The sequence below is a fragment of the Erinaceus europaeus genome, chromosome 5 (assembly GCF_950295315.1).
Source record: "Erinaceus europaeus chromosome 5, mEriEur2.1, whole genome shotgun sequence".
NCBI lineage: Eukaryota > Metazoa > Chordata > Mammalia > Eulipotyphla > Erinaceidae > Erinaceus > Erinaceus europaeus.
The window spans coordinates 80779929-80805875 of NC_080166.1; the positions used below are offsets into that span (position 1 = coordinate 80779929).

The 25947-nt window shown below is 42.3% G+C and overlaps 1 protein-coding gene and 1 pseudogene across 4 annotated transcripts in view; one reads left to right on the plus strand and one right to left on the minus strand.

The window, feature by feature from the left end:
- The window catches only part of TMEM117 (transmembrane protein 117), a 581240-nt gene that overhangs the window by 8265 nt on the left and 547028 nt on the right, over window positions 1-25947 (plus strand). For all 4 annotated transcript variants that reach the window (XM_060191440.1, XM_060191438.1, XM_060191439.1 and 1 more), the window contains exon 2: window positions 2237-2541. In XM_060191440.1, the coding sequence (XP_060047423.1) occupies window positions 2265-2541 (277 nt within the window). In that variant the 5' untranslated portion in view covers window positions 2237-2264. The remainder of the gene's footprint in view (window positions 1-2236; window positions 2542-25947) is intronic.
- LOC132538842 (small nucleolar RNA SNORD116) lies at window positions 21058-21145 on the minus strand (annotated as a pseudogene).

The window sequence follows — 25947 nt, forward strand, 5'->3', positions numbered from 1 at the left end:
AGACAGTTTGTAAAATTTCAGCCTGTAATAGAAGAGTTTCCTTTCTTTTCTTTCTTTCTTCCTTCCTTCCTTTCTGTCTTTCTTTTTTTTTGCCTCAAGGGTTATTGCTGGGGCTCGGTGCCTGCACAATGAATCCACTGCTCCTGGAGACCATTTTTTCCCCTTTTGTTGCCTTTGTTTTATCATTGTTGTGGTTATTATTATTATTGTTGTTGTTGTTGCTGTCGTTGGATAGGACAGAGAGAACTTGAGAGAGGAAGGGAGACAGAGAGGGGGAGAGAAAGATAGACACCTGCAGACCTGCTTCACTGTCTGTGAAGCGACTCCTCTGCAGGTGAGGAACCAGGGCCTTGAACCGGGATGCCTACACCGGTCCTTGTGCTTTGTGCCAGTTGCTGCGCTACTGCCCAACTCCTAATGGAAGAGTTTCATCACTGTGATTACATGACTAAGCAGTGGCTTCCAAGATACTAACAGAGGTAGCCACGGGAATTAAATGATGTGGGTGAGTTTAAATTTCAGAGATTGTGTTTTTTCCTGCAAGCATAGGCTGCAGCTTTCTATAATCATAACCATAATGAACATCATTAATGTACAGCAAAATGAATACTCAGATCAACTTTGCTCCTTATATTGATGCTCAAAACAGGATAAAAGTTCAAGCAATGCTATGGTCAGTCACAGGATCCCAACTGTTTCTGATTGTGCTACCAAAGCCAATTTGGATGGTAGTCGTAGACTCATTCACTTCAAAGTATTGTGGTTCTTTAATATCAGAGAGGCTTATTAGCAGTAATTTATTTACCAGAGTACAGCTCATCTCTGGCTTATGGTGATGCTGGGGATTGAATCTGGGAACTCAGAGCCTCAGTCACAAAAGCTTTTTTGCATAACCATTATGCTATCTCCCCAGGCCAGCAGTAACTTTTTTTTCTTTTTTTAAAATTAATTTATTTTCTCTTTTGTTGCCCTTGTTTTTTATTGTTGTAGTTATTATTGATGTCATCATTGTTGGGTAGGACAGAGAGAAATGGAGAGAGGAGGGGAAGACAGAGAGGAGGAGAGAAAGATAGACACCTGCAGACCTGCTTCACTGCCTGTGAAGCGACCCCCTTGCAGGTGGGGAGCAGCGGGGTCGGGGTGCGGGCTCAAACCAGGATCCTTATGCGCTTTGCACCACATGCGCTTTACCTGCTACATTACCGCATCTGACTCCCTAGCAGTAACTTTCTAGTGAACAAGCAAAGAAAAAATTTGGAATGTATATCTTTGTGTGTGGCAAAAGCAGGCAGAGCCTAGCCTGGCATGTTGAAGTCAGGGAGCTTGAGTTCGAATCCCAGATCTGGCAGGGTTCTGTTGTGCTGTTTGCTACAAGTTATTAAACTCAAATTCTCAGTTTCAGTATTTGTTAAATGAATGAGTATTTTCCCCAGTGAGCTGTAATGAAAGTTAAGTAAAATGTTTGTAAAGCTTATTGCCATATTGTCTTGTATGTAATCAGCGTACAATAAATGTTAGCCTTTATATAACACTAAAAAAAGTGAAGGGTGACAGGGGGGCGAGCTTCTCTGTTGGTGATAGTCAACCCATTCAGTAGGTTTTTATCTAGGAACACTGTGCTATGCTCTAGAAGCTAGCAGCGCCTTTCCCTGAGGACTTTCTGATCCAGGAATGACCAACACAGAAACAGATGATTTCACTGAGATTGGCTGAGAGCTAAGATAAAAGTGCATTTAAGATGAAAGGTTATGGTTGCAGCATTGAATTAGAAAAAAAAATTAAAAGGATTTGCAGACCATGTACACTGTGGAAAACACCCAATCCTGGATTATTGAAATCAGAGGCTCCAAGATGATCACATTCATCCTGAAGTTGCTTTAGTGTCGATGAGAGGTGAAGGTCCTTTGGGTGCTCTGGCTATCAGGTACACAAGGAAGTGGCAGACAGGGCCAAGATGACTAAGCAAGCTTTTGGCAACTTGGTGTATGAAGTCAGTAAGTTTTATTCAAACTTTTTCGTAGGCTTGCATTCCACCAGTTAATATTTCTTTATTCCCCCTTGTCATCCCTATCTGATCAGAGGTATATTAAATGATGGGGCAGGGATAATATTAACTTCCCTCAACCTCAGATTTTTCTTGGTGCTTTAAGTAGAGACATGCATCTTTATTAGCCATTACACATCTGTGAGACTGTTTTCTTCTCTTCTCTGACTCTGTGTATCTCTTTATATACAGGTGAACTATAGACCTGAAGTCTTGAAGGATGGGTAAAGACTTCCGTTATTATTTCCAGCATCCCTGGTCTCGAATGATTGTGGCCTACTTGGTGATCTTCTTTAACTTCTTAATATTTGCGGAGGACCCAGTGTCTCATAGCCAAACCGAAGCCAATGTGATTGTTGTTGGAAACTGTTTTTCATTTGTAACAAATAAATACCCCAGAGGAGTTGGCTGGAGGCTCCTGAAGGTGCTTCTATGGCTACTTGCCATCCTCATAGGACTAATAGCTGGCAAATTTCTCTTCCATCAGCGTTTGTTTGGTAAGTACCCTTGAACTGTACCATGGATCATGATTTAATTTCTGTTCTCTGAGATAGAGCTTTGTGATTTCCGAAGGCCAGCTAAGGATGCATTTTGGTTTGTTTTTCAGACTCAATTTGTTCTGCACTGTGTAGCTCTGTTCTTCAACTATGCTCTGTTAAATGTTGTTTTGTTTTTTTCCCCTATGGTCCTAGGAAAATTAGCCTGCAGTAAAATTAGTACCCAGAACTTCATTTCAGAAAATGGCTTTAGAGCCAAAATGAATGTGTATAATCTTATTTAGAAAACTTAGAAAATAGCTCTTTCCCCATCAACAGAATCCAAGTATGATATCAGAAAGAGTTTTTGAACTGCAACGAATGCCACATTTCTATTAAAGTGAATGAACTAACCATCACTTGTATGCTCACACATATTATACATTTGGGGAACTAGAATAGGAACTCTACTTGTTCAACCTAATTTCTTTCCTTTTTATTATAATTATTTTTGGAACCTTGACTTTAAAATGTTTATTGACTTTCCTATTTCAATCACAAAGCAAGAGTGTTTTAAACAGTCAGCACTGTTGTTTTGGAATCAATTTGGAAGAGAATTTAATAATAGGACCTTGAGTTGAGCAATGGTAAGGTCATAGACTACTTAGTATTTGTAGTCTAGAAGTTTGGTTAGAAGAATATGCCTTGAGGAATAAACTACTATGTATATACATATGCACTATTATAAATTTCAATCACACCAACCTGAACTGCCAAGCAGTTTTCTCTGTGAAAGCTCAGTCTCCTGAAATAGAATTTGAGAGTAACTCATTTGGGTAGTGTGTTCAAGTTTGCCCAATGGGGAAAAAGGAGGATTCTAATAATTATTTGATGAACAGAAAAGTTCTGTTTGGACATGGGAAAAAGGCCTTGTGAAGGATAGTCTGAGCAGTGTGGACAAGGGCCTGAAGGTGTAGATGAAACTGAACAGGTGGAGTGGGCATAAGCAAAGAGAAAGGATTGATGTGTGTAGATAGATAGCATCTTGTAAGATAAATGTAGCCCTTCTTCAGTGATGATTCTCAACTAGGGTGTGGTCTTTAGAGAGTGCTAAAGTAATGTGGTGAGAGAGGCAATTCACACAGAAGACATATAAGAATTGAGCACAGTGTCGTGCTCATTAACCATTTGGATTGGAGAAGTTAAGGAGGGTTGGTGTGAGTATGAGAGCTTACTTTCTGAAAGTGGGTAGAGGGTGCTCAACAGATACAACAACTATCTATTACAAGCAGTGGTTGCATGTTTTTGCAGCCTAGTTAGTAAATTTGCTTTGTGTCAAAAGTTGAGGCAGACTTGGATCAAGATATCTAGTTTAGAGAAAAGTTGTTTGCCTATATTAAAAATTGATTGAGAATTGTTTGGTCAAGGTAATGGTATTAACAATCAGAACAACTCATTCATTTTGTGATAGCTGCATTTTATTAAGCTATGCCATTGCCATTGTAAAATCTTATCTCTTAAACTAAAATCATATTACAGCCATGGCTTAATTTTTTTATTCTGTGGTATAAATAATTCAACCCTGAAAAATCATTCTAGATTTCAAGTGGCTTCAATGAAGATTATTTCAAAATGACACAAAGGTTTTCTTTATTTTTTTTAAAATTACATTTGTAGATCTATAGTGATAGTATAGTGAGCTCTGCTGCTTTTATTTTTCAATTCCATTTTCTTCTTAATGAAATTATATGGAAAAGAAAGAATAACCTTTTGTAAATCTTGGTGGTAAGTATACCAGATAAAAGTGGACTGCTGACTGGATTGTCCAAAGAACTGCAAACATATAAAATATATTCTCCCTCTCTCATGTTCACTATTTCTTCCTTTACTCATGGAACTTTAACATCATTTGTTCTTCATGGCTCTTCCTTCCTTCCAGTAATCCTGAATTTTGCTAATGGAATACAATTTTTGTGTAGTTAAATGGTTCCAGTCACCAACAGGATATAATTTAGACTCCTTTGATTGTGCTTTAATACACTTTATGATCTAGTCCTGCTTGACTCAAAGTTTAATTTCTTGATATTTCACACTGTGCATACTTATTTTCTGGCTGTCAGCCCTTCTTTGTTCTCTCCTACCTCTGTGTATTTGCATATATGCTTTCTACATGCATCATGCTTGCTCTTCTGTACTGTCTGGGCTAATTTCTTTTTTCTTCTCATCCAAGTTAAGCATTAGCTTTCTGTGACATCTTCCCTGACTTTTCCCTGTTAGACTTAAGTTGTCTTCCCTCTAGGGTCCCACTTGTGTTTATTTGCATCAAAGAGAGTTCAGCAGGGTGTTCTGGAACTGTAACAGTATGAAATGGAATTCACCACTTAATGCAGGCACACACACATTCTTCTTACTGACTTGGCAGATGGTGAATGCATCTACCCCTGCCACCAAATAGCTAGAATTTATACATAATTCATTTCTTTTTATTAATAGACTATGTTTAAATCTTTAGCTAATTACAAGCAAGGAGTTTTTATGTTTTATTTTTTGTGCTGCTCAGCTCTGACTTATGGTGATGTGGGGATTGAACCTGGTACCTCTGCTTATGTGACTTTTATGCAATCTCCATTGATCAGTAAGAATTTTTTTTTTGTTAAGGAAGTTTGGAATATTGTTGTTGTGTGCGGGCCATGGAGAAGAGAGAGAGGAGGGGTCCGGAGCGAAGAGGAAACACAAATCTTTATTTGCACTGGCACCTCAGAGTTGGGTGCTAGAGAAGGAGGTTGGGCCAAGTGGAGGTAGTGAAAATTGCCGCCTCACGCAGTAACCTTTCCTGCGTCTGAACACCGGAGTGAAGTGCTGGCAAGAGAACGAGGTGTGGAAGAAGAAAGGCTTTTATAGGAGCAGCTTTCACAAGAATGGGAAGGGGGAGGAGTAACCATAGCACTCCAAATATCGCAGGGATATAGACAATTCCCTGAGGGCACAACATGGCTGAACAGGCACTCCGAGAATGTCCCAACTCTCGTGGGAACTAGCAGTAGCCTGAGGGGACAACATGGCAGATGTGACTGCATAGGCATAATTTCCCAGCATCTCCCCCTTTCCTTTTATCTAATGCCCAGGGCAACAGTGTGTAAAGTCTATGAACTACTCAGGGTCAGTCTATGAAAAACCAGCAACGTGAAGGGAAGAAAGCTGCTGTAAAATTGTCTCAAGTGTCCAAAGGGTATACCAGCAAGTCCGATAAAAGTCTCAGTCCAAAGTAGGCAATTAGGGGGAGAAATGGCAGGGGATGAAATGCTTCATGAGGAAGATCAGCCTCTGGAATTCTGCTTTTCTGTAGAGAGTGAGCTGGAACCGCCAAAACGTGACAGGTCAAAGCAGAAGCAGGAAAGGCAGACAGACAGTAAAAAAGTTCTGTCCTTGGAGTCTGTGAATCAGGTTCTTCAGATCGCATCAGGTGACATCTAGGGTTTCGGGGGGGGTGTGCCACAGTAGTCATGCCATCTAGTGGGTGATGTCAGGGTGTGCAGGGGTCCAGATGTTTTTTTTGGGGGGGATTCCTGTGGAAGAAACACAAACAATCTGCTTCTCGTGGTTAGCAGGGCATCTGATTTGAATGCTTTATAGAAAAAGAGGTTTGGTGCCTTAGCCAACTGAGTATCTTTCCTATTCATTTATTATTATATATTCATGGGGAAAAATAACTTACCTTTTAACAAAGACTCTAAGGTGTAGGGAAGCGGGAACTATCTTATCCCTTTTTTTTTTTTTTTAGTATCTTGCCTTTTGTTGCCCTAGTTGTTTTATTGTTGTAATTATATTGTTGTTATTGCTGATATTGTGGTTGTTAGATAGAACAGAGAGAAATGGAGAGAGGAGGGGAAGACAGGGGGAGAGAAAGACACCTGTAGACCTGCTTCACTGCCTGTGAAGTGATTCCCCTGCAGGTGAGGAGCCGGGGGCTCAAACTGGGATCCTCAAGCCAGTTCTTGCACTTAGCGCCACCTGCGCTAAACCCGCTGTGCCACCGCCCAATTCCCAGGAACTATCTTTTAACATAAACTCTATGGCCATGCCAATAGCAACCTTGAGGGCACATGTGGCTCCCCACATGTCCCCCTGTCTTATATCATGTTTTGATGTTTGGCGGACTTTGTTTTGTGGCAGGGTGGACTGTGCCTGTCTTAGGTTGGGGATCAGCCTTCCGTCTTACCCGTCATTGGAACACCTGGTCATTTTTGCCCAGTAGTACCAGGTGCCCTGTCTTAGGTTGACTGGATAGCGCTAGTTTCCTCTTACCCGTCATTGGCTAGCCAGCCCTCTACATGGTGGACGTTCTGATGGAGGGGGGCAAATCCTCCACAGAAACTCAATATTCTGCCATGTCCAGCCTATGATAGTGAGTTTGTATAGGTTGCATCTTTATGGCATCAATCTGTTGCCGCAAAAAGGCCATGAGCTTGTTAAGAATTAAAGGACCGTGGTCTGGGAGGTGTCACAGTGGATAAGGTGTTAGACTCTCAAGCGTGAGGTCCCAAGTTCGATCCCTGGCAGCTCATGTACCAGAAAGATATCTGGTTCTTTCTCTTTCCTCCTCTCTTTCTCATTAATAAATAAATTAAAACGTTAAAAAAAAAGAATTGTAGGACATATTGTGAGCAGAAGAAGTAAAACAAGCTAGGGTCCCACAACTAAGGGTAGACAGGTAAGGAAGGGGGAATGTATCCATTGGCATGAAGAGGTGGGATCATATCTTAAGTCTAAGGGAAGCAGTCAGTGGATGTGATGTCCAGGGGAACAGCCATTTGTCTTTGGGGGTAGTAAAGGATGTCCGTGGCATGGGTGATGTTATAAAGGGAAACATCTTTAAATTGTTGGCTGACAAAGGCAGGCCTATGGTGGCAAGACAAGATACATCAGTTAAGTGTACAACAATATGTGAATGTTGTTAATTCACATAGGTTGGATATGGAGGAACTTCTTACAGTTTAATACCTTACCATATGAACAGATGATTCCTCATATGAAGGCTTGATAGCTGTAATCACTTACTTGTGAAAAACAATAAAACTTGTAACAAGTTAGAGGTTTACTATAGTTGACTTTGGACTATAAACAGACTCAGGTTACTTAGAGAGTTAACGCATGTTAGTGACAATGGTTTTAACATTTAGAGTACTCTGAGCAGATGGGTCATACAAAAATTTTTGGTCACTCAACACACTCACTCACAAAACACAACTGGCCAGTTATAACATAAGACATTCAGGGAAGGTGTAGGAGAGAGGGCTCTGTGAGCCAACTTTTGTAGGTTCTGCCATGTCATATTATGGATCCTGGGATGTATCCTGCATCTAGTCCTCTTGTATTATTTCTAGTTCTTCAGGGATAACAGTCACATCATGAGGGTATTGTCAGACATGGCGGGCAGGAACCCAGACAGGTTTAGAGTAATTATGTGGGATAATGCATGCAAAACCTCTTCCCATGGTCAATAGAGGGTCAGGCCCTTTCCAAATTTTATCAAGTGGGTCTTTCCATTTGACCTTAATAGATGGGAGAGTAGATGGTGTTTGCTATTGAAGAATAATAGGAGGTAAGTCGGAGTTATTGTAAATATTAAAGAGATTTAACGTAGTTAAGGCTTTTGCTAGCTGGATATTGGGGGGGTACATTCCTCCTTTATCTTTATTTAATTGAGCCTTAAGGGTTTGATGGGCCCTCTCGACAATGCCTTGTCCCTGTGGATTATAGGGAATGCCTGTGGTATGAGTAATGTTCCAGAGGGAACAAAAATCTTTAAATTGTTTGCTGGTAAACGCATGTCAATTGTCAGTTTTCAGTTGAAGAGGTAAGCCCATCACAGCAAAACAGGAGAGCATATGGCTTATAAGCTTTTTAGAGCTTTCTCCTGTCTGAGCTGTTGCCCACATAAATTTAGAAAAGGTATCAATTGAGACAAACACATATTTTTGTTTGCCAAAGTTTGGTATGTGGGTGACATCAATTTGCCAAATAGCATTAGCTTTTAAGCCTCGGGGGTTAACACCAAGAGTCTGAATAGCTGGTGTTTTTATGAGACTTGCACAGGAAGAGCATGTAGCTAGGATATGTTTTAACTGTGGTACAGGAACATCAGGAAATCGAGCTAAAAGGCCTTTAACATTAACATGGGTTAGGGAATGAAAGTCAGCAGGATCAGAGACAGAGACTAGGAGAGCTCCTTTGGAGGCAAGGCGGTCAGCTGCAGCATTGCCTTTGGACAGGGCACCAGGAAGAGGGCTGTGGGAACGAAGGTGCTGAATATATAGTGGTTGGGTTCGAGAAGAGAGCGTAGAGGCGATTTGAATCAAAAGAGGGGAAAGTGGGTTGTCATCAATTTTCACATAGGAAAAAGCAAGCCATGGAAGTAAGTTAACAGTATACACACTGTCAGAAAAAAGGTTGAAGGATTCTGGTACAGCTTTTAATGCAAGGAAAACAGCATAAAGTTTTTTGTACTGAGGGGAATTCTCAGGAAACTCAGTAAAGAGAGGTTTAGGGGGTTGTTTGTCTGGGTAATATATAAGGGCAGCAGCTCCCTTTTTTCCACCATCAGTGAAGACTGTAGGAGCAGAAGGAATGGGATCTCGAGAGAAAAGTTTAGGTGCTAGTAGAGGCAAAAGAAAATGGTTATCTATTTGTCCTGGAAACCCCATGAAGCTTATGGCAAAGCGGGAATGATGGCATATGAGCCACTCTGTATCTGTGAGAGAAAAGGGCAGAATAATTAAATCCGGTTCTTTCCCTAAGACCTGCACAGACCTATTTCTTCCTTGGCGAACCATGAATGCTAACGCCTCTATCTCAGTGAGGAGTCTAGGAGTTCCTCCTACTGGCGTGTGAAGCCACTCAAGAACCCCATGGTCTTGCCACAATGCCCCTACTACTGTGGGGGTGGAGTTGAAGATTAGAAGGTTTACCGGACAGGAGGGAGAGAATCGAACAAGGTTCGAGTCCTGGAGGGCCTTGTTAACCCTTTCCAGAGCCGAGGAGGCCTCGGGAGTTAACTTACTTTTTGAGGAGGGCTGTTTGTTTCCTTTTAACAGGTCAAACAGTGGTTGGAGGCAGCTTGTAGGCAGATAGAGATACTGCCTAAGCCAATTTAAATTTCTTAGAAAACTTTGTAAAGAAGCAAGAGTAAGGTTAGAAGGAAAGGTGACATTAGGTTTTAAGGGACGAATTTGCGTTAAAGAAATCTCTGAACCTAAGAAAGATATTGGAGGGATTAGCTGTATCTTCTCAGGGGCTACATCAAGGCTGCTTTTCTTTAATTCAGGAATGAGAAAATCACGTAAGGCATAGAGATCTGTATCTGATTTTCCCCATATTAAAGTATCATCTGTATAATGAAAAACATTAAGGCCCTTATGAATATATGGGGAAAAGGCAGATTTAACAGCCTCTTGACAAATTGTAGGACTATTGGCCATACCCTGGGGCAGTACCACCCATTCAAATCTGTCAGCAGGGCTGGAATTATTAATAGAAGGAACAGAGAAGGCAAAACGTTTACAATCTTGCGGATGCAAGGGAATAGAGAAAAAACAATCTTGTATATCAATAGCTATTATTGGAATTCCTGTGGGAATTGCAGAAGCAAGAGGCAAACCCCTTTGGGGGGAGCCCCAGACCTGCATGGTTTTATTAACTGCACGGAGATCTTGGAGGAGGCGCCATTTTCCCGAGCGCTTTTTAATTACAAAGACAGGAGTATTCCATGGGCTTCGAGAATGACGAATGTGTCCCAAGGACAACTGCTCTCGGACGAGCTCTTTTAAAATTTCTAGCTTATCCCTATGTAAAGGCCACTGTTCCACCCAGACAGGCTCATTAGAAAGCCAGCTTAAGTGGGGTGTTTGGCTACGAACAGTGGCATTTAGTATTGGGGTGCTGATTAGACTTGGTCTCGCGGGAACGAGTGTTATGCTCTGCAGAGGTAACTGTGGATATCCTAACATCAAGACATTCCAGAATATCGCTGCCCAATACGTTGGTGCTAATATTAGCTACCAAAGGGCGGAAGTGTCCGGTAGAACCTTCTGGGTCTTCCCACATGAGCGAATCTCGTGTGCGAAATGATTGGGTCACCCCTCCTACTCCATGTAAACTGGGTCCAGGGATGAGTTCCCAATCTTGGAGAACCTCTTCTTGCCTTAAAATCGTCTTTGCTGTCCCCGTGTCAATCAAAAATTTAAAAGGAATATTGCCAATCTTTACTGTCATAGAAGGGTGACCTCGTTCTAAAACAGGAGTGGTCCACAAAATCTCAGGCCCCGAATTTGTACCATTCAGGGGCGTGCCATCTTTATGAATTTGGACCAACAATCTCTCTTCCATTGAAACCCCTTACGACATCTTGGACAAACAGTACGTGGCCTCTGGCTCCGTGACTGAAAGCGGGGTTGCTCTGACTGGAGGCGTGGTCGCTCTTAACTGGAGGCGAGGTTTCCCTGACTGGAGGCATAGTCACAGCTTATCAGGACATTGGTTACGCCAATGTCCTTGGCGACCGCATTGAAAGCAGGCCCGTTTTGATTACGTGGGGTAACTACATAAACCTGTGTCGTAGCGGATGCCCCATAATTGCCTGATGTAAGTTCCTGTGTTGCTAAAATCCAATTATCTGGGTGTAGGTATTTAAGATTAAGGCATGCCTGACGGAATTGTGGTATCATGCCTTCCCAGACAATAGAGTGCAGGAGTAGTGAGCAGACGCCAGGATTGTAAACCTTTCTCTCTAAACTTGTCTTCACCCTTGAGATGAAGCTCGCTAATGATTGATCAGTGCCTTGGCGAAGAGAATTAATGGGAACTGACGAATCTACATCGGATGGGGTCACCCTTTCCCATGCTTGTGTTGCGCAGATGCGTACCTGTTCAAAATAACCAGTTGGAAACCTGGCTTCTGCCTGCTGAGCTCCAGATTCATAAGCTCCTTTTCCAAACAAAGCATCAGAAACCCATTCTACCTGTTTGTTACTATTTTCCTGCGACTGTCTAGAGCACTCATCGTGGAAGCATGCCTTCCACTGTAGGTAGAGGGGGTCTGGGAGTGCAGCACGATACAGGTCCTTCCAATCCTGCGGTGTGTTAAGATGGTGGTAAAAACTCCTTAAAACGGACTTGGTACATGGAGCGTGCATTCTATCCTCCCTGACCGCTACCTGAGTGCTTTTGCGAGGAGTATGGCTGCCACAGCTGAGGATTTTGTTTAGAAGGGGCCACGTTTACCGGGAAGGTGTGGATTTGGTCCGATGGCGCGGGAGAGGGAGCTACAGAAGTGGAAGGTGCTGTGGAAACTGCTGTAGTGGCCGCAGGGGAAACTGCACGCATATCTATGGGGAAGAAGCTCTCGGGGTGGACTGCACATGGTTTAAAGTCCTTAAATGCTGAAAAAATATCCTTTAACTCCCGTACCTCAGCCACTAGGTCTCTTAATGATGCCATATCAGCAGGGGGTGGGGTCAGAGAAGCAGAAACCTCAGGGGAAGCCAAAACCGGGGCGGTAGGAGGAGGGGCTAGAGAACTGGAAGCCTCAGGGGAAGCAGGGGGCGGTCCAGAGAAGCAGAAGGAACTGAACACGTGTCTTCCACAGAAGGAACCGAACACATGTCTGCAGAAGGAGCCGAACACGTGTCTGCAGGGACAGGGGGTGAAGGGGTCATGGAAGCTGCAGAAGGAATTGAGCACTTGTCTGCAGGGACAGAAGTTTGTGTGCTGACTGCAAATCACTTAGGGCCTTTAGATTGTAAGCACATATCTCTTAATTCTTGTATCTCAGGAGAAGCTGAACCCTGGGCAGCAGGGGGTGGGGTCGGAGGAGGAGCTTCCGAACACATGTACGTGTCTGTGGGAAAGGAAGTTCTGGGTCTATCTACTGATTGCTGAGGGCGTCTGACTCTTAAGCACATGTGCTTTAACTCTCGTATCTCAGCCTTAAGGTCACTTATCCTCATGGCAGACCACGTTGTACATATCTTGTAAGTGGCGACCACAGTTATAAAAATCCAAGGGGTAGCGAAAATTAAACCGTCTGTGAGAGCACGAATCTGTCCCAGGGCAGAAGGAGATAATAACTGGGACACCTCCTCATAAAACGAAAAAATTCCCATGGTGGAGGGAAACGCGAGGCCACAGAGGTGGGCGGATGCCACTTACCTGTGTCTGGGTGGCTTTCGGGGACCTCAGGCTGGGCCACCCAGCGGGGCGTGGGTGCGGAACACGATGGGCGCCAGATGTTGTTGTGCATGGGCCGCGGAGAAGAGAGAGAGGAGGGGTCCGGAGCGAAGAGGAAACACAAATCTTTATTTGCGCTGGCACCTCAGAGTTGGGTGCTAGAGAAGGAGGTTGGGCCATGTGGAGGTAGCGAAAATGGCCGCCTCACGCAGTAACCTTTCCTACGTCTGAACACCGGAGTGAAGCGCTGGCAAGAGAGCGAGGTGCGGAAGAAGAAAGGCTTTTATAGGAGCAGCTTTCGCGAGAATGGGAAGGGGGAGGAGTAACCATAGCACTCCAAATATCGCAGGGATATAGACAATGCCCTGAGGGCACAACATGGCTGAACAGGCACTCCGAGAATGTCCCAACTCTCATGGGAACTAGCAGTAGCCTGAGGGGACAACATGGCAGATGTGACTGCATTGGCACAATTTTCCAGCAGAATATGCCGGGGTAGCTTCATGGGTAGGAGACAGATGACCAGGGACTCATGGCTGAGCTGGGAAGCAGTATCTCTTTATTCACGTGGAATGCAGTGCAATCTAAGCTATCTCTAATCACAATCATGTCCTTATATATACTTGCCAAGTAGGGTGGAAACAGGATGTGGCGTAGAGAGGGTGGAGCGAAAAAAGCCTGGTGGAAATCAGGTTGTACTAGGAGAGGGGGCGGAGCAAAAAGACATCATGAACCAGTGGGGATTAAACCAATGCCCTGCAGGCAGGGCGGTGCTTAGTTAACAGTGGTTATGTAAATAGAATACAGTGCTAAGCAGGGGGGATTAAACCAATGAAACAGAAGGGGTTTTAGAAGAAGAATTAGAAGCATACCAACAGGAATAGTTTATGAATTGATCAAAATTATTTGTGAGATAAAACTTCCTTTTGAAATTCTCTTATTAAATGCCAACTAGAATATTAAATAAGAATGCCTGCCCTTTTCATTTCCACTTTTGTTTCATGAACTTGTGAGTCTTCTTTCATTTATTTTATTATGGAGAGTCTCTTTAGAGTAGATTTCAAAAGGACACTATCATATGGGAGGAAATAAGCATGTGTGTGTGGGGGGAAGAATGAATGAGTCCATAAGCATATAATTTAATTCAGTTCCTGGATTTGAAATTATATTTTTTTGCAAAAAGACTCTCATGCCTGAGACTCCAAAGTCCCAGGTTCAGTCTCCTGCACCACCATAAACCAGAGTTTGGCAGTGCTTTGGTTAAAAAAAAATTATATATATATACATATATACTTAATGATATTTAAGTATAACTTTTTGACTATTTAGTTAGCAACATGTAACTCTCTCATGATCTATAACTCATAGTGAGAGTTCTTTTAAAATATTGATTCTTGCAAATTGGTCTGATATTATCATGCAAACAAATAATGGAATTCATTTTAAACCATCACTGGGGTCTGGGAGGTGGCACAGTGGATAAACCATTATATTTTCAAGTGTGAGAATTCAGCGAGTTCAGTCCCTAGCAGCACATGAACCAGAGTGATGTCTGGTTCTTTCTCTCTCTCCTCCTATCCTTCTCATTAAAAAATAAATAAAATCTGGGGGTCGGGCAGTGGCGCAGTGGGTTAAGCGCATGTGGCGCAAAGCGCAGGGACTGGAGTAAGGATCCTGGTTCGAGCCCCTGGATCCCCACCTGCAGGGGAGTCGCTTCACAGGCGGTGAAGCAGGTCTGCAGGTGTCTATCTTTCTCTCCCCTTCTCTGTCTTCCCCTCCTCTCTCCATTTCTCTCTGTCCTATCCAACAACGAATTGCATCAACAAGGGCAATAATAATAACCACAACGAAGCTACAACAAGGGCAACAAAAGGGGGAAAAAATGACCTCCAGGAGCGGTGGATTCATGGTGCAGGCACTGAGCCCAGCAATAACCCTGGAGGAGGAAAAATAAATAAATAAAATCTTTAAAATACTAAATAAACCATCCCTCCTAATCTTCACTGTATAATTGGAATAGCTTGAGAGAACTGGTTCCCTTACATACTCTATTAAGCTCAGTATAGTGCAAATACAAAGTTTCTTAAATGTAGAACATAATTAGGAGCACAAATGAAATCAGAATTGAAACACTTCTGAAAAATTTCTTTGAGGTTAACATAGAATCTTACTGAAATTAGTGTTATGTTAAGATTAATGAAAATTTAGTTTCCTTGGAATACTGACTTATACTCTTCAATGTCCTTCTCCCCTTTGGGTGATTTGAAGTTTTCTTTCTTTTTTTTTTTTTAAATGTTTGCCAGGCGCGCCAGATTCTTCTTCTTCCTCTTCTTCTTCTCCTCCTTCTTCTCCTTCTTCTTTTTAAATATTTATTTATTCACTTTTGTTGCCCTTGTTGTTTTTTATTGTTGATGTTGATGTTAAATAGAACAGAGAGAAATGAAGAGAGGAGGAGAAGACAGAAAGGGGGAGAGAAAGATAGACGCCTGCAGACCTGCTTCACTGCCTGTGAAGCGACTCCTCTGCAGGTGGGGAGCCGGGGGCTTGAACTGGGATCCTTAACCCAGTCCTTGCGCTTTGTGGCATGTACAATTAACTCGCTGCCCTACCGCCCGACCCCCATGTTATTAATTTATATGAAGTGGGGAGAGAGAGAGAGATATTAAAGTATCACCCCAGTATATGTGGCATTGGAAATCTAAACAGGAGTCTTAGGCTTATAAGTTCAGTGCTCTACCAGTTGTATTAATTCTCTATTTAAAAATTTTCATTATGTTTGTTAATTTTATTTATTTATTTATTTATAAAATGGAGATATTGACAAGACCCTAGGATAAGAGTGGTACAACTCCACACAATTTCTACCACCAGAACTCCATATCCCATCCCCTCCTTTGATACCTTTCCTATTCTTTATCCCTCTGGGAGCATGGACCCAAGGTCATTATAGGATGCAGAAGGTGAATGGTCTGGCTTCTGTAATTGCTTCCCCACTGAACATGGCCATTGACAGGTCGATCCATACACCCAACCTGTCTATCTCTTTTCCTAGTGGGGCAGGGATCTGGGGAGGTGGGGTTACAGGACACATTGGTGGGGTCATCTGCTCAAGAAGTCAGGTTGCATCATGGTAGAATCTGGAACCTGGTGGCTGAAAAAGAGCTGAGATATATAGCAGAAAAAATTGTTAACTAGTCATGAACCTAAAGGCAAGAATGAATATTGCAGATGAATATTTGGAGGTTTCCATTTTGGAAAAGGCTTGTAGGTCTATTTTAGGTATATTCCATGGGGCCCGTGACTTTACTAGTTTCGCCTGAGTCTGACAGCCAACATGCAGGTGGACCAAAGGTATTGTCTGGGGAGATGGTGTAATAGTTGGAAAAAGGACTAGAAATCTGCATCAGGGAAGAAAGTAGCTCCTAAATATGGGCAAAGTATATAAATATTGTTAACTGTAAATCCCATAGATTTGATCTGGGGCCCATATTCAGTACAGGAGCCTATGTAACCTCTGCTTCTTTGTAGGTCTGAGCTCGCATTCTGTGGTCACAGCTAGGAACATTACAGGCTGCACTAATATCAGTACCCATCTTCCTTGAGTGGTAGAGTATGTTGCCCACCTCCCTTTAGAGAATGGAACATTCCCTACCCTTGTTGATCCACATTGAGGGCAAGGCCCTATAGGGGTCCACAAAGGGATTATGTTGTTTCTGATGGAGATGACCAGTGGCAGTGGAGAGAGGTCTGTGTGGGAATCCCAGGGCTCTCTGACTAGGGCCCCAGGTGATAGGGTGGCCTGGTAGTGACTAGAGTCATCATTAAATATGCCGGTCTTTTGCCTTTATCCAGCTTTTATAATCCAAAGGTTAGCTTTGGAGTGACTGAGGGAAGTGAAATAGGAAGTAGGTGAGGAGGGTGTCTAGTTCTAAGTAGAAACTATTTGATTAGGTACTTTATGGTGTCTTTCTTTTGCCTTCAGAGTTATTGCTGGGGTTTGGCACCTGCACCATAAATCCACTGCTCCTGGAGACCATTTTTCCCCATTTGTCACCCTTGTTTTATTGTTGTAGTGGTTATTATTATTGCTGTCATTTATGTCATTATTGTTGGATAGGACAGAGAGAAATGGAGAGAGTTGGGAAGGCAGAGGAGGAGAGAAGGATAGATACCTGCAGACCTGCTTCACCTCTTGTGAAGTGACCCCCCTGAAGGTGGGGAACCAGAGGCTCATACTGGGATCCTTATACTGGTCCTTGTGCTTCGTACCATGTGCACTTAACCCACTGCCCTACAACCTGACCCCCTATGGTGTCTTTGTTTAAGTCTTTCTACTTGCTTGCTGCATTTACTGACTTACTGCAAACTATTGTGTGCTATTGCTTTAAGGTGTATATTTTCCCCTAACTTATGGATACATGTATACATATGCCCTATCTCATGGGCCCTGGTCTATATCTAGGTTTTTAAAAATTTTTTAAATTATATTTATTTATTTTCCCTTTTGTTGCCCTTTTTTAAATTGTTGTTGTAGTTATTATTGTTGTTATTGATGTTATCGTTGTTAGATAGGACAGAGAGAAATGGAGAGAGGAGGGGAAGACAGAGAGGGGGAGAGAAAGACACCTGCAGACCTGCTTTACCGCCTGTGAAGCGATGCCCCTGCAGGTGGGGAGCCAGGGGCTGGAACTGGGACTCTTATGCTGGTCCTTGCTCTTTGTGCCATGTGCACTTAACCCGCTGCGCTACTGCCTGACACCCTATATCTAGGTTTCGAGGCTTTGTTAGGAAGTGCACCACCTGAAATAGAATTAAGGAGTATAGATGTAGGAAAGGTCTCATCAGAGTAATGAAGCTGAAGGGCTGTCATTCCACGCCTGACATCTTTGGACGTAATCAGAAGTGAAATATGTAGAGGTGGTACTGGTTGCATGGAATAGGTTGTGATCAGCAGATGCAGTATCAATTGGTATGAATTGAAAGAAGCATGCAGTAAAGTGAGCCCTACCCCAGAGGTTCCAGGACTGGGAGAAATACAGGTTTTGTAGAGAATGGGGAAGGTTCCTGTTGTCTTAGGGTTTAAGAAGGCAATAGAAAGTTATTGCTATCACCAAATTATATGGGAGTTAACTTTGAAAATCCCATTGTTAGGATTTGCTGTATCATACATGACCTCATCATAATTTATGTCCTTTACTGTTATTTATTTACATGTAGCTGTATCTTATAAAGTAACACCACCATTGCTTCTGTTCTCCCTGGTCTAAACTTACAGGTTCTCCCTTTCTTTCTTTCTTTCTTTCTTTCTTTCTTTCTTTCTTTCTTTCTTTCTTTCTTTCTTTCTCTTTCTTCCTTCCTTCCTTTCTTCCTTTCTTCCTTTCTTTCTCTCCCCCCCCTCTTTCTTTCTTTCTTTTTGTTCTTTCTACCAGAGTGCACTGCTCAGCTGTAGCTTATGGTAGTGTGGCGGGGATTGAACCTGGGACTTCAGAGCCTCAGGCATGAGAGTCTCTTTGCATAACCATTATGCAAGGTAGCGTAACCCTTGTATTAATTCTCCATACACAGCATATATATTTTCCAAACATAATATGCTCCTGCTCTTTGTCTTTTTCTTTCTTCATGTTTTTTTTTTTTTACCAGAGCACTGATCAGTTCTGGTTTATGGTGGTGCAGGGGGTTGAACCTGGGACTTTGATGCCTCAGGCACAAAAGTCTGTTTGCATAACCATTATGCTATCTACCCCTGCCCTTGTCTTTTTCTTTCTTGTTGTCAAACATATGTCAGGAGTTTCAGTTAGTTGTAATTTTCTTTCTCACATATATGGAAAATAAGCCATCTTAGAATGAAGTGGTAGAGATAGCCTATGGAAATGATTCTAAATGTATTCATATTACATGGTCTCACTTCAAAACATATATATTCTATATCTAGTTATTTGTATAAGTATTCATTTAATATTCACTTCTCTATCTAAATAGTAAATCTAATAGTGCAGCAGTTATGTTGTGTTGCTTGTCATTTCTCAGTACATAGAACACTGCCTGCAAAATAATATTTGATTAAGTTTGAATGAATAAATCAGTGTTCTTTATATTTTGTCTGTCCATGTTACTTTTTTTTTTTTTTGCCTCCAGGGTTATTGCTGGGGCTCAGTGTCTGCACCAGGAACCCACTGCTCCTGGAGGCCATTTTTTCCCATTTGTGTTGTCCATGTTTTTGTTATTGCTATTATTGTTGTTATTTTCAGCCGTTGTTGAATAGGACAGAGAGAGATAGAGAGAGGAGTGGAAGACAGAGAGGGGGAGAGAAAGATAGACACCTGCAGATCTGCTTCACTGCTTGTGAAGTGACTCCCTTGCATCCTCTCTCCCACCCCGGCAGTGGGGAACTGGGGACTTGAACTGGGATCCTGAACCAGGATCCTTACACCAGTCCGTGCTCTTCATATCATGTGTCCTTAACCCACTGCACTGCCGCCCCACCCATGTTACATTTTTATTGTAAGTTATAGAATAGTATTCATTTATTATGTAAGATGTGAAATACAGTCTCTGATTTTATGGAGTTAAAATTTTGGGTAAAGAGGCAAGATATGTACCTATAAAATAATTTATTATGATATGCAAGGGTGTACCTAGCAAGTGTCAACTGATAATTGATAGTACAGATTGTGGATTTCACAAGGGAGATTGTAGTGAGCTAGAACAGTGAAAGAAAGCTTTGTGTTAATGTGGAAGGAATTTAGCTGAGCCTGAAGCTTGAGTAGGATTTAAATAGTCAGATATGATGTGAAGGATTCAATACAAAAATTCTGGTCATGTGATAGAAGGTGTGAGCAAAGAAGAACAACTTACTTCTTTGGTCTTTAAATGACAGTCTTTTTATGCATGTACAAACTATTGTACTTACTGTTGAATGTAAAACATTAATTCCCCAATTAAAAAAAAAAGAAAAAAATGACAGTCTTAGATCATTGGACATTATTTCTTCCTCTGAGGTAGTTGGATAGAGGAAAGTATTTGAACAAGGTGCTTGATGATAAGATTAATTTGTTGTAGAGTCTAGTAGGAAGCAGAAAGGTGATAGGAAAATATCTTTGGAATTTCTTGTAGTAATTTAGATAGGAGATTGTTCAGATATATCTAGAACAGGACTCATTTGAAGATAATGAACTACAAGGTGGGCCCATGTGGAATCTCATGAAGCCTCAACAACTGATAAGGTATGAGGAGGTGAGAATAAGGGTGACATAGGATAACTAGGTAGGTTGGACTGGGTAGCTTCATCTGAAAGAGAGAGACAGAGAGAGAGAGAGAGGAGAATCTAGTTAGAGAGGATGAGTTCTGTAAATGAGAGATTCTTCAAATGTGAAGAACTAGTTAGAGAGGATGAGTTCAGTAAATGAGAGAGGTAGACAAATGAGGGCGTAGGTGATGTCCCATTTACCTTGAAAATTATTCAGAATAGCTCAGTTGACTAAACTTAATCCAGACCTACCATTTCTTATTCAAACCTTGAGACCAGTTGTATTTTAGAATTCAGTGCAGGTGCCTATAGTTAGAAGATTGCCCTTCTTCTTCTTCTAGCGTTTGCCCTTCTTCCGTAGCCAGTTAATGGCTTTGAAAGTGACTGGGATCCATGTGGATTCAGTCGGCTAGGAAGGATCGTCAGTTTCCCCAATGAATGGGTACTCACGGGATGCACCACGGGAAGGTCGATCCAATGAGAAGATTGCCCTAAGAGGCTGAGGCAATAGTCTGTTATCAAACATGTTATATACCTTTGAATGGTGTATATAAATAAAGATAACTGCAAGGCAGTTTAGGCTTTGCTGTTAAATGAATTCACGTTTGGTCAGGTCTTGTCAACAAATCATTTATAAAGATTAGACTTTTTTTTCCCACTAGAGAATTACAGAAATTTAGTAATGAATATACACTTGACTCTAGGCAGTATTTCATCAACAGCTTTGATTCTTCTAAGATATCCTTTTTATAAGCCTATCATTTAAGAAGAATGCTCTGACAACTGGGTTCCTGCAAAAGAACAACACGCACTGAAATAGTATTTTTCTCGAATTTACATTATGCAAGACATTAAGGAGCTTGACGTTTCTTGTATCTCTGTCAATTTTTAAGCAGAAAGTTCTGAATAATGCATTCTCAGTACCTCAAAAATTCTGAGAATATAAACTCTAGAAATTTACTCTTTTATGTTGACAAATGGCTGTGTTTCAGTAACTCTACAGTGCTTTGTCACTTAATGAATTTAATAAGACTAACTGCTTGTTTGTTTCCTATTGTCATAGCTTTATTTCTATTTATTTATTTTTTTTGTGAGTTCTCACTCATTTTGTTCAGCTTTCTAAGGAATGCTTTTGAGTGAACTCATCATTGAGTTCACTTAGCTTTAAATTCTGTTTGAGAATTTTTTTCTTTGTGTTTGAGCTACCCACATGATTTTCATCACTTCAGAATAAAAATGATTCAGACATCTCAGGTAGTTGTGGGCAAGATCGTCACAGTGACACAGGGATATGACACAGGAAACATGGATAAACAGAGTTGGTCATATATTTTTGTAAGAAAAAAACACATTTTTGTAATAACCTGATCTCTTTTGTTAGTTTGAGTCTTGAATAGCTGAATAGTATAGTTACTCTCAAATTTATCCTGATATTGAAAGCACATGTGTAGCTATATACACACATATGTGTATGTGATTTATTGATTATACTCAAGATGATTATCAATAATCAACTGATTTAAGTGTTGTACTATCAATGTGATAAAGATTTCATTTGAAGGAAATATTGGGACAAATGCTACACATACATAATAGAAGTGACTTAAAATATCTATATTTTTGAACTTTGTTTTCCAAAAGATGACACTTGATGCTCATGATAGATGTTAGTCATATAAATTATCCTCTTAATTCACTGACTGTGTATATACAGAGTGCCAGGAGCTTCAGTTTTTTTGATACTTGAATTGTCAATGCACAATTCCTTTTCTGTAGAATAAAACTATTTATAGTCAAAAGTGGCCACAGAACTCATGTGAGAAAAAAGTACAGCTTGTGGTGATCTCACATAAGAGAAAACTGTTGTGCTCTTGACACGATGCAGGTTAAGAAAGGTACACTGGGAAATGATTGATATCTAGTATGAAAATAATCTTGAAGGAACTGCTCTCTTCATAGCAAAATTTGATGTCTTAGAGCTGTGGAACATAGTAGCTCTGCATACATACAAAGTCTCTTGCTGTTCTAACATTCTTGTTTCAAGAGAGCAGGGAAGGAAAGCGAGGCAGGAAATCTCAGGTCCAGGGCAATTTCCTCCCACACCTGCCTATTAGGTGGCTTCATTAGCTTGCTGTACAGTCACTTGCATAGCCGTTAGCACTAATGGGCTATCAGCAGCAGCCGGAGTGCTAGCTCGTATCCTAGGGCTGCTCTAACTCCCATAGGACAGAGGATACCGACACAGCAAAAGCACACCACCAGGACTTAATAGCCCTAACCGAGGTTAGAGCATTGTAATTAAGCAATTATCAACTAGGATACCTTTCTAGGTACTTTCTTTTATTATACTTGAGAGAGATGAGTCATTCAGGATTGAGGCACCCTTTTTATACCGACCTATGGGGATTGCTTGTGGAAGTGACTGTCACCTGGAACTGTGACTAGGAGCACCCCACTTCTCTCTCTCTCTGTCACAGACACGCACACACACACACACAGTCTTTTTCTCTCTGTCTCTCTCGGCAGTAGCTAGTCAGGGGTCAGACAGTGGTACCCTGGTGAAGCACACACATTATAGTGTGCAAGGACCCAGGTTCTAAACCCCTTGTCCCCACCTGCAGGGGGAAAACTTCACAAGAGGTGAAGCAGACCTGCAGGCATCTCTCCGTCTCTCTCCTTCTCTATTTCCCCTTCTCCTCTCAATTTCTCTCTGTCTCTATCCAATAATAGAATAAAATAAAATTTTTTTAAAAAAGAGAGTTAATGGAATGGTTATTGGTTAGTGGAATGTCACCAGTAAGGCTGAAATCCCAATGGCTTTTGAAAAATCTGTAGTAGAATGGGAATTGAAGAAGAGTGTTCTGCCACTCAGTTCATTTGAAACCACATTCTATACCATGTACAAGGACCTGGGTTCAAGCCCTGGGTCCCCACCTGCAGGGGGGGAAGCTTCATGGGCATGAGATTCCCCCCCCCTCAATTTATCTCTGTCTTATCAAAAAGAAAGGAAAATGTGACAACAAGAAGTAGTGGATTCATTGTGCAATCACTGAGCCCCAACCCTGGTGCCAAATAAATAAATAAATACCAAACCATATTGATGGAGATTTTGTTTGTTGCTTAGATAGCAGAATGAGTAGTCTTAGTGTGGAGCAGTGTATGATTTGAGTGGAGATGAGCACAATCTTTCTTTCCCTCTTTTAAAAAATTTGTTTTGTTTATTATTTTTTATATTTATTGGTGCCAGGGTTATTGCTGGGGCTTGGTGCAGACACTATGAATCCACTGTTCCTGGTGGCCATTTTTTTCTTTCTAAATTTTTTTTTTCATTAGCTAGGACAGAAAGAAATTGAGAGAAGATGGGGATAAAAAGATTAAGAAGAGAGAGAGAGAGACACCTGCAGATATTCTTCATCACTTGTGAAGCAGACCCCCTGCATGTGAGGAGTGGAGGCTGGAACCTGGGTCCTTGCCACCACCCGGCCCCCTCCTTTTTTATTGTTGTTATAGTTATTATTGTTGTTGTTATTGATGTCGTTGTTAGATAGGACAGAGAGAAATGGAGAGAGGAGGGGAAGACAAAGAGGGGGAGAGAAAGATAGATACCTGCAGACATGTTTCACTGCCTGTGAAGTGACTCCCCAGCAGGCGGGGGGATCTGGGGGCTCGAACCTGGATCCTTATGCCGGTTCTTGCGCTTTGCACCATGTGTGCTTAGCACCATGTGTGCTTAACCCCCTATGCTACTGCCCAGCCCCCCCTTTTAAACTTTAATTTATAAGACAGTAATTGAGATGGAAAAGGGAGGTAGGGGGCGGGGGAGAGCTGCAGCACTGCTTCACCACCTGTGAAGCTTTCCCTTTGAAGGTGGGAACCAGAGGCTTAAATCTGGGTCCTTAGGCATAGTAACAGGTGCACTTAACTGGATGCATCACTTCCTAGACCCCTAGAACAAATTTTTTTTTTCACTGCTTTGTTTTTTTCATTCATGTCCACAAGTGAATCATTTCTTGAAGACATTTTCACTGGATTGAAGTATTCTGGAACTTGAGGTGGGAGGGTGCCAGCCTAGCCTGAGGGTGTTTCTTCCCGGGCACGTGCTCTCCAGGTTGGAGGCCAACCTAGGCTGCTGCTTACTCAGTCACGTGGGAGAGGAACCAGGAACTCTCGTGGCTGAGCGGGAACACAATACAATGTTTTATTGATCAGAAAAACCTGCCCTTTATATCTTCTGAGACGGAAGTGGCAGGTCGGAAAAAGGAAAAGGGTAGGAGACAGGGTGGAGAGAAGGAAAAGAGCACAAAGATAGCAAGCTTCCATCTGAGCAGTGGGGATTAAACCAATGCCTGTAGGCAGGGTGGGTCTCAGACAGAACAGTGATTATGTAAATAGACCACAGCATCAAGCAATGGAGGTGGGGGGAGCTGGAGGAGGGGATATGCTCAGTAGGGTGCTAACAATCATCATTGTGGGGAGATCTTGGTGTGAGAGTAAGTGATATGGGCAGGTGAGCGAATGTGGGATAGTTCTCTGGTCTGGTAGCTTTGTTCCTGTGCAGGATTCTGAATACAGGGAGGGGGCTGTGGGTAAGGTGGGGAGGCTTTTCGAGGACCTCAGGTTCACAGGAATTCAGGTTGGAAGAGGAGGTGTATTCCATTTCCAAAGACAACATTTGTTAATTGACAGATCCATGACTCTGAAGCTGTCCATTTCCATTTAGAGTCTTCTCTTCCCCCTCCTCAGGGGTCCAAGCAATTCTCTTGTTTTATACTCTCATCTTGGTTTATACTCTCATCCTGCCCATGATCTAATGTTATTGTTTAGTGGGTAAACAAGAACTCTCAGGGCTGATTTGCCTTGCTCCAAGGTCACAACAATAGCCACTAGTGACGTTGGGATAGAGATAGAAGCCTTCTGATTCCCAAACAGGCGCCCTTTCAGCTTCCCAGATGGCAGGCTGGCAGGCAGAGAGCCTTGCCTGCCTCAGGGAACCAGGCAGGGCTGTGCAGGGCCACTCCCCACAGCCTTGTTCCATTTTGTCTAGTCAGGGACACTTCCTTCCTGCCTGCCCTAACTCACCTCACCCCATCTCACCCTCTCTTTGAGGGAAAGAAAGTCATCGAGCTGCCCCTGTAAGGAGCTTCACAGTGTTAAGACAAGGCCGGAGGGTGTCAGTCCCATGCTTCCTGTCCTTGGTCAACAGTCACTTGTCACTGTGCTGGGCTTCTTTTCATCCCCTCCATTTCAGAGGGGATGCTTATACACCATGATTTCCTTCAGCTGGCTGGTCCATGCTGGTTGGGTACTTTATGTGTCCTGGAGGAAGTGCCCACTGAAATGGATCCAAGAGCTATGTGCAGACGAGGGGATACACACAGAAACCGGAGAGAATGTGCTTATCGTCCCCTGGAGCCCAGAGAAGTTAGTGTTTGTATTACCAGTTTCTTCTCTGTCTGTCTGTCTGTCTGTCTACCTATCTATCTGTCATCTAGCTATCTATCCCTTTCTTTCTATCCATATTGGACGAAGACAGAGAGAAATTGATAGGGAAGAAGGAGATAGGTAGAGAGAAAGGCTGCTTGGTGGATCTCCTGATTGATTGTATCTGTTACAGTCCACAAGGACCCTGGTTCAAGCCCCCACTCTCCATTTGCTGGGGGAAGCTTCCCAAGAGGTGGAGAAATGCTGCAGGTGTTTCTCTTTTTCTCTCCCTCTCCTCTTAATTGTTCTCTGTCACTATACAAAATAAATAAATAAATAAATAAATGGGAGTTGGGCGGTAGCGCAGAGGGTTAAGCGCATGTGGCGCGAAGCACAAGGACCAGCATAAGGATTCTGGTTCAAGCGCCTGGCTTCCCACCTGCAGGGGAGTCGCTTCACAGGTGGTGAAGCAGGTAAGCAGGTGTGTATCTTTCTCTCCCCATCTCTGTTTTCCCCTCCTCTCTCCATTTCTCTCT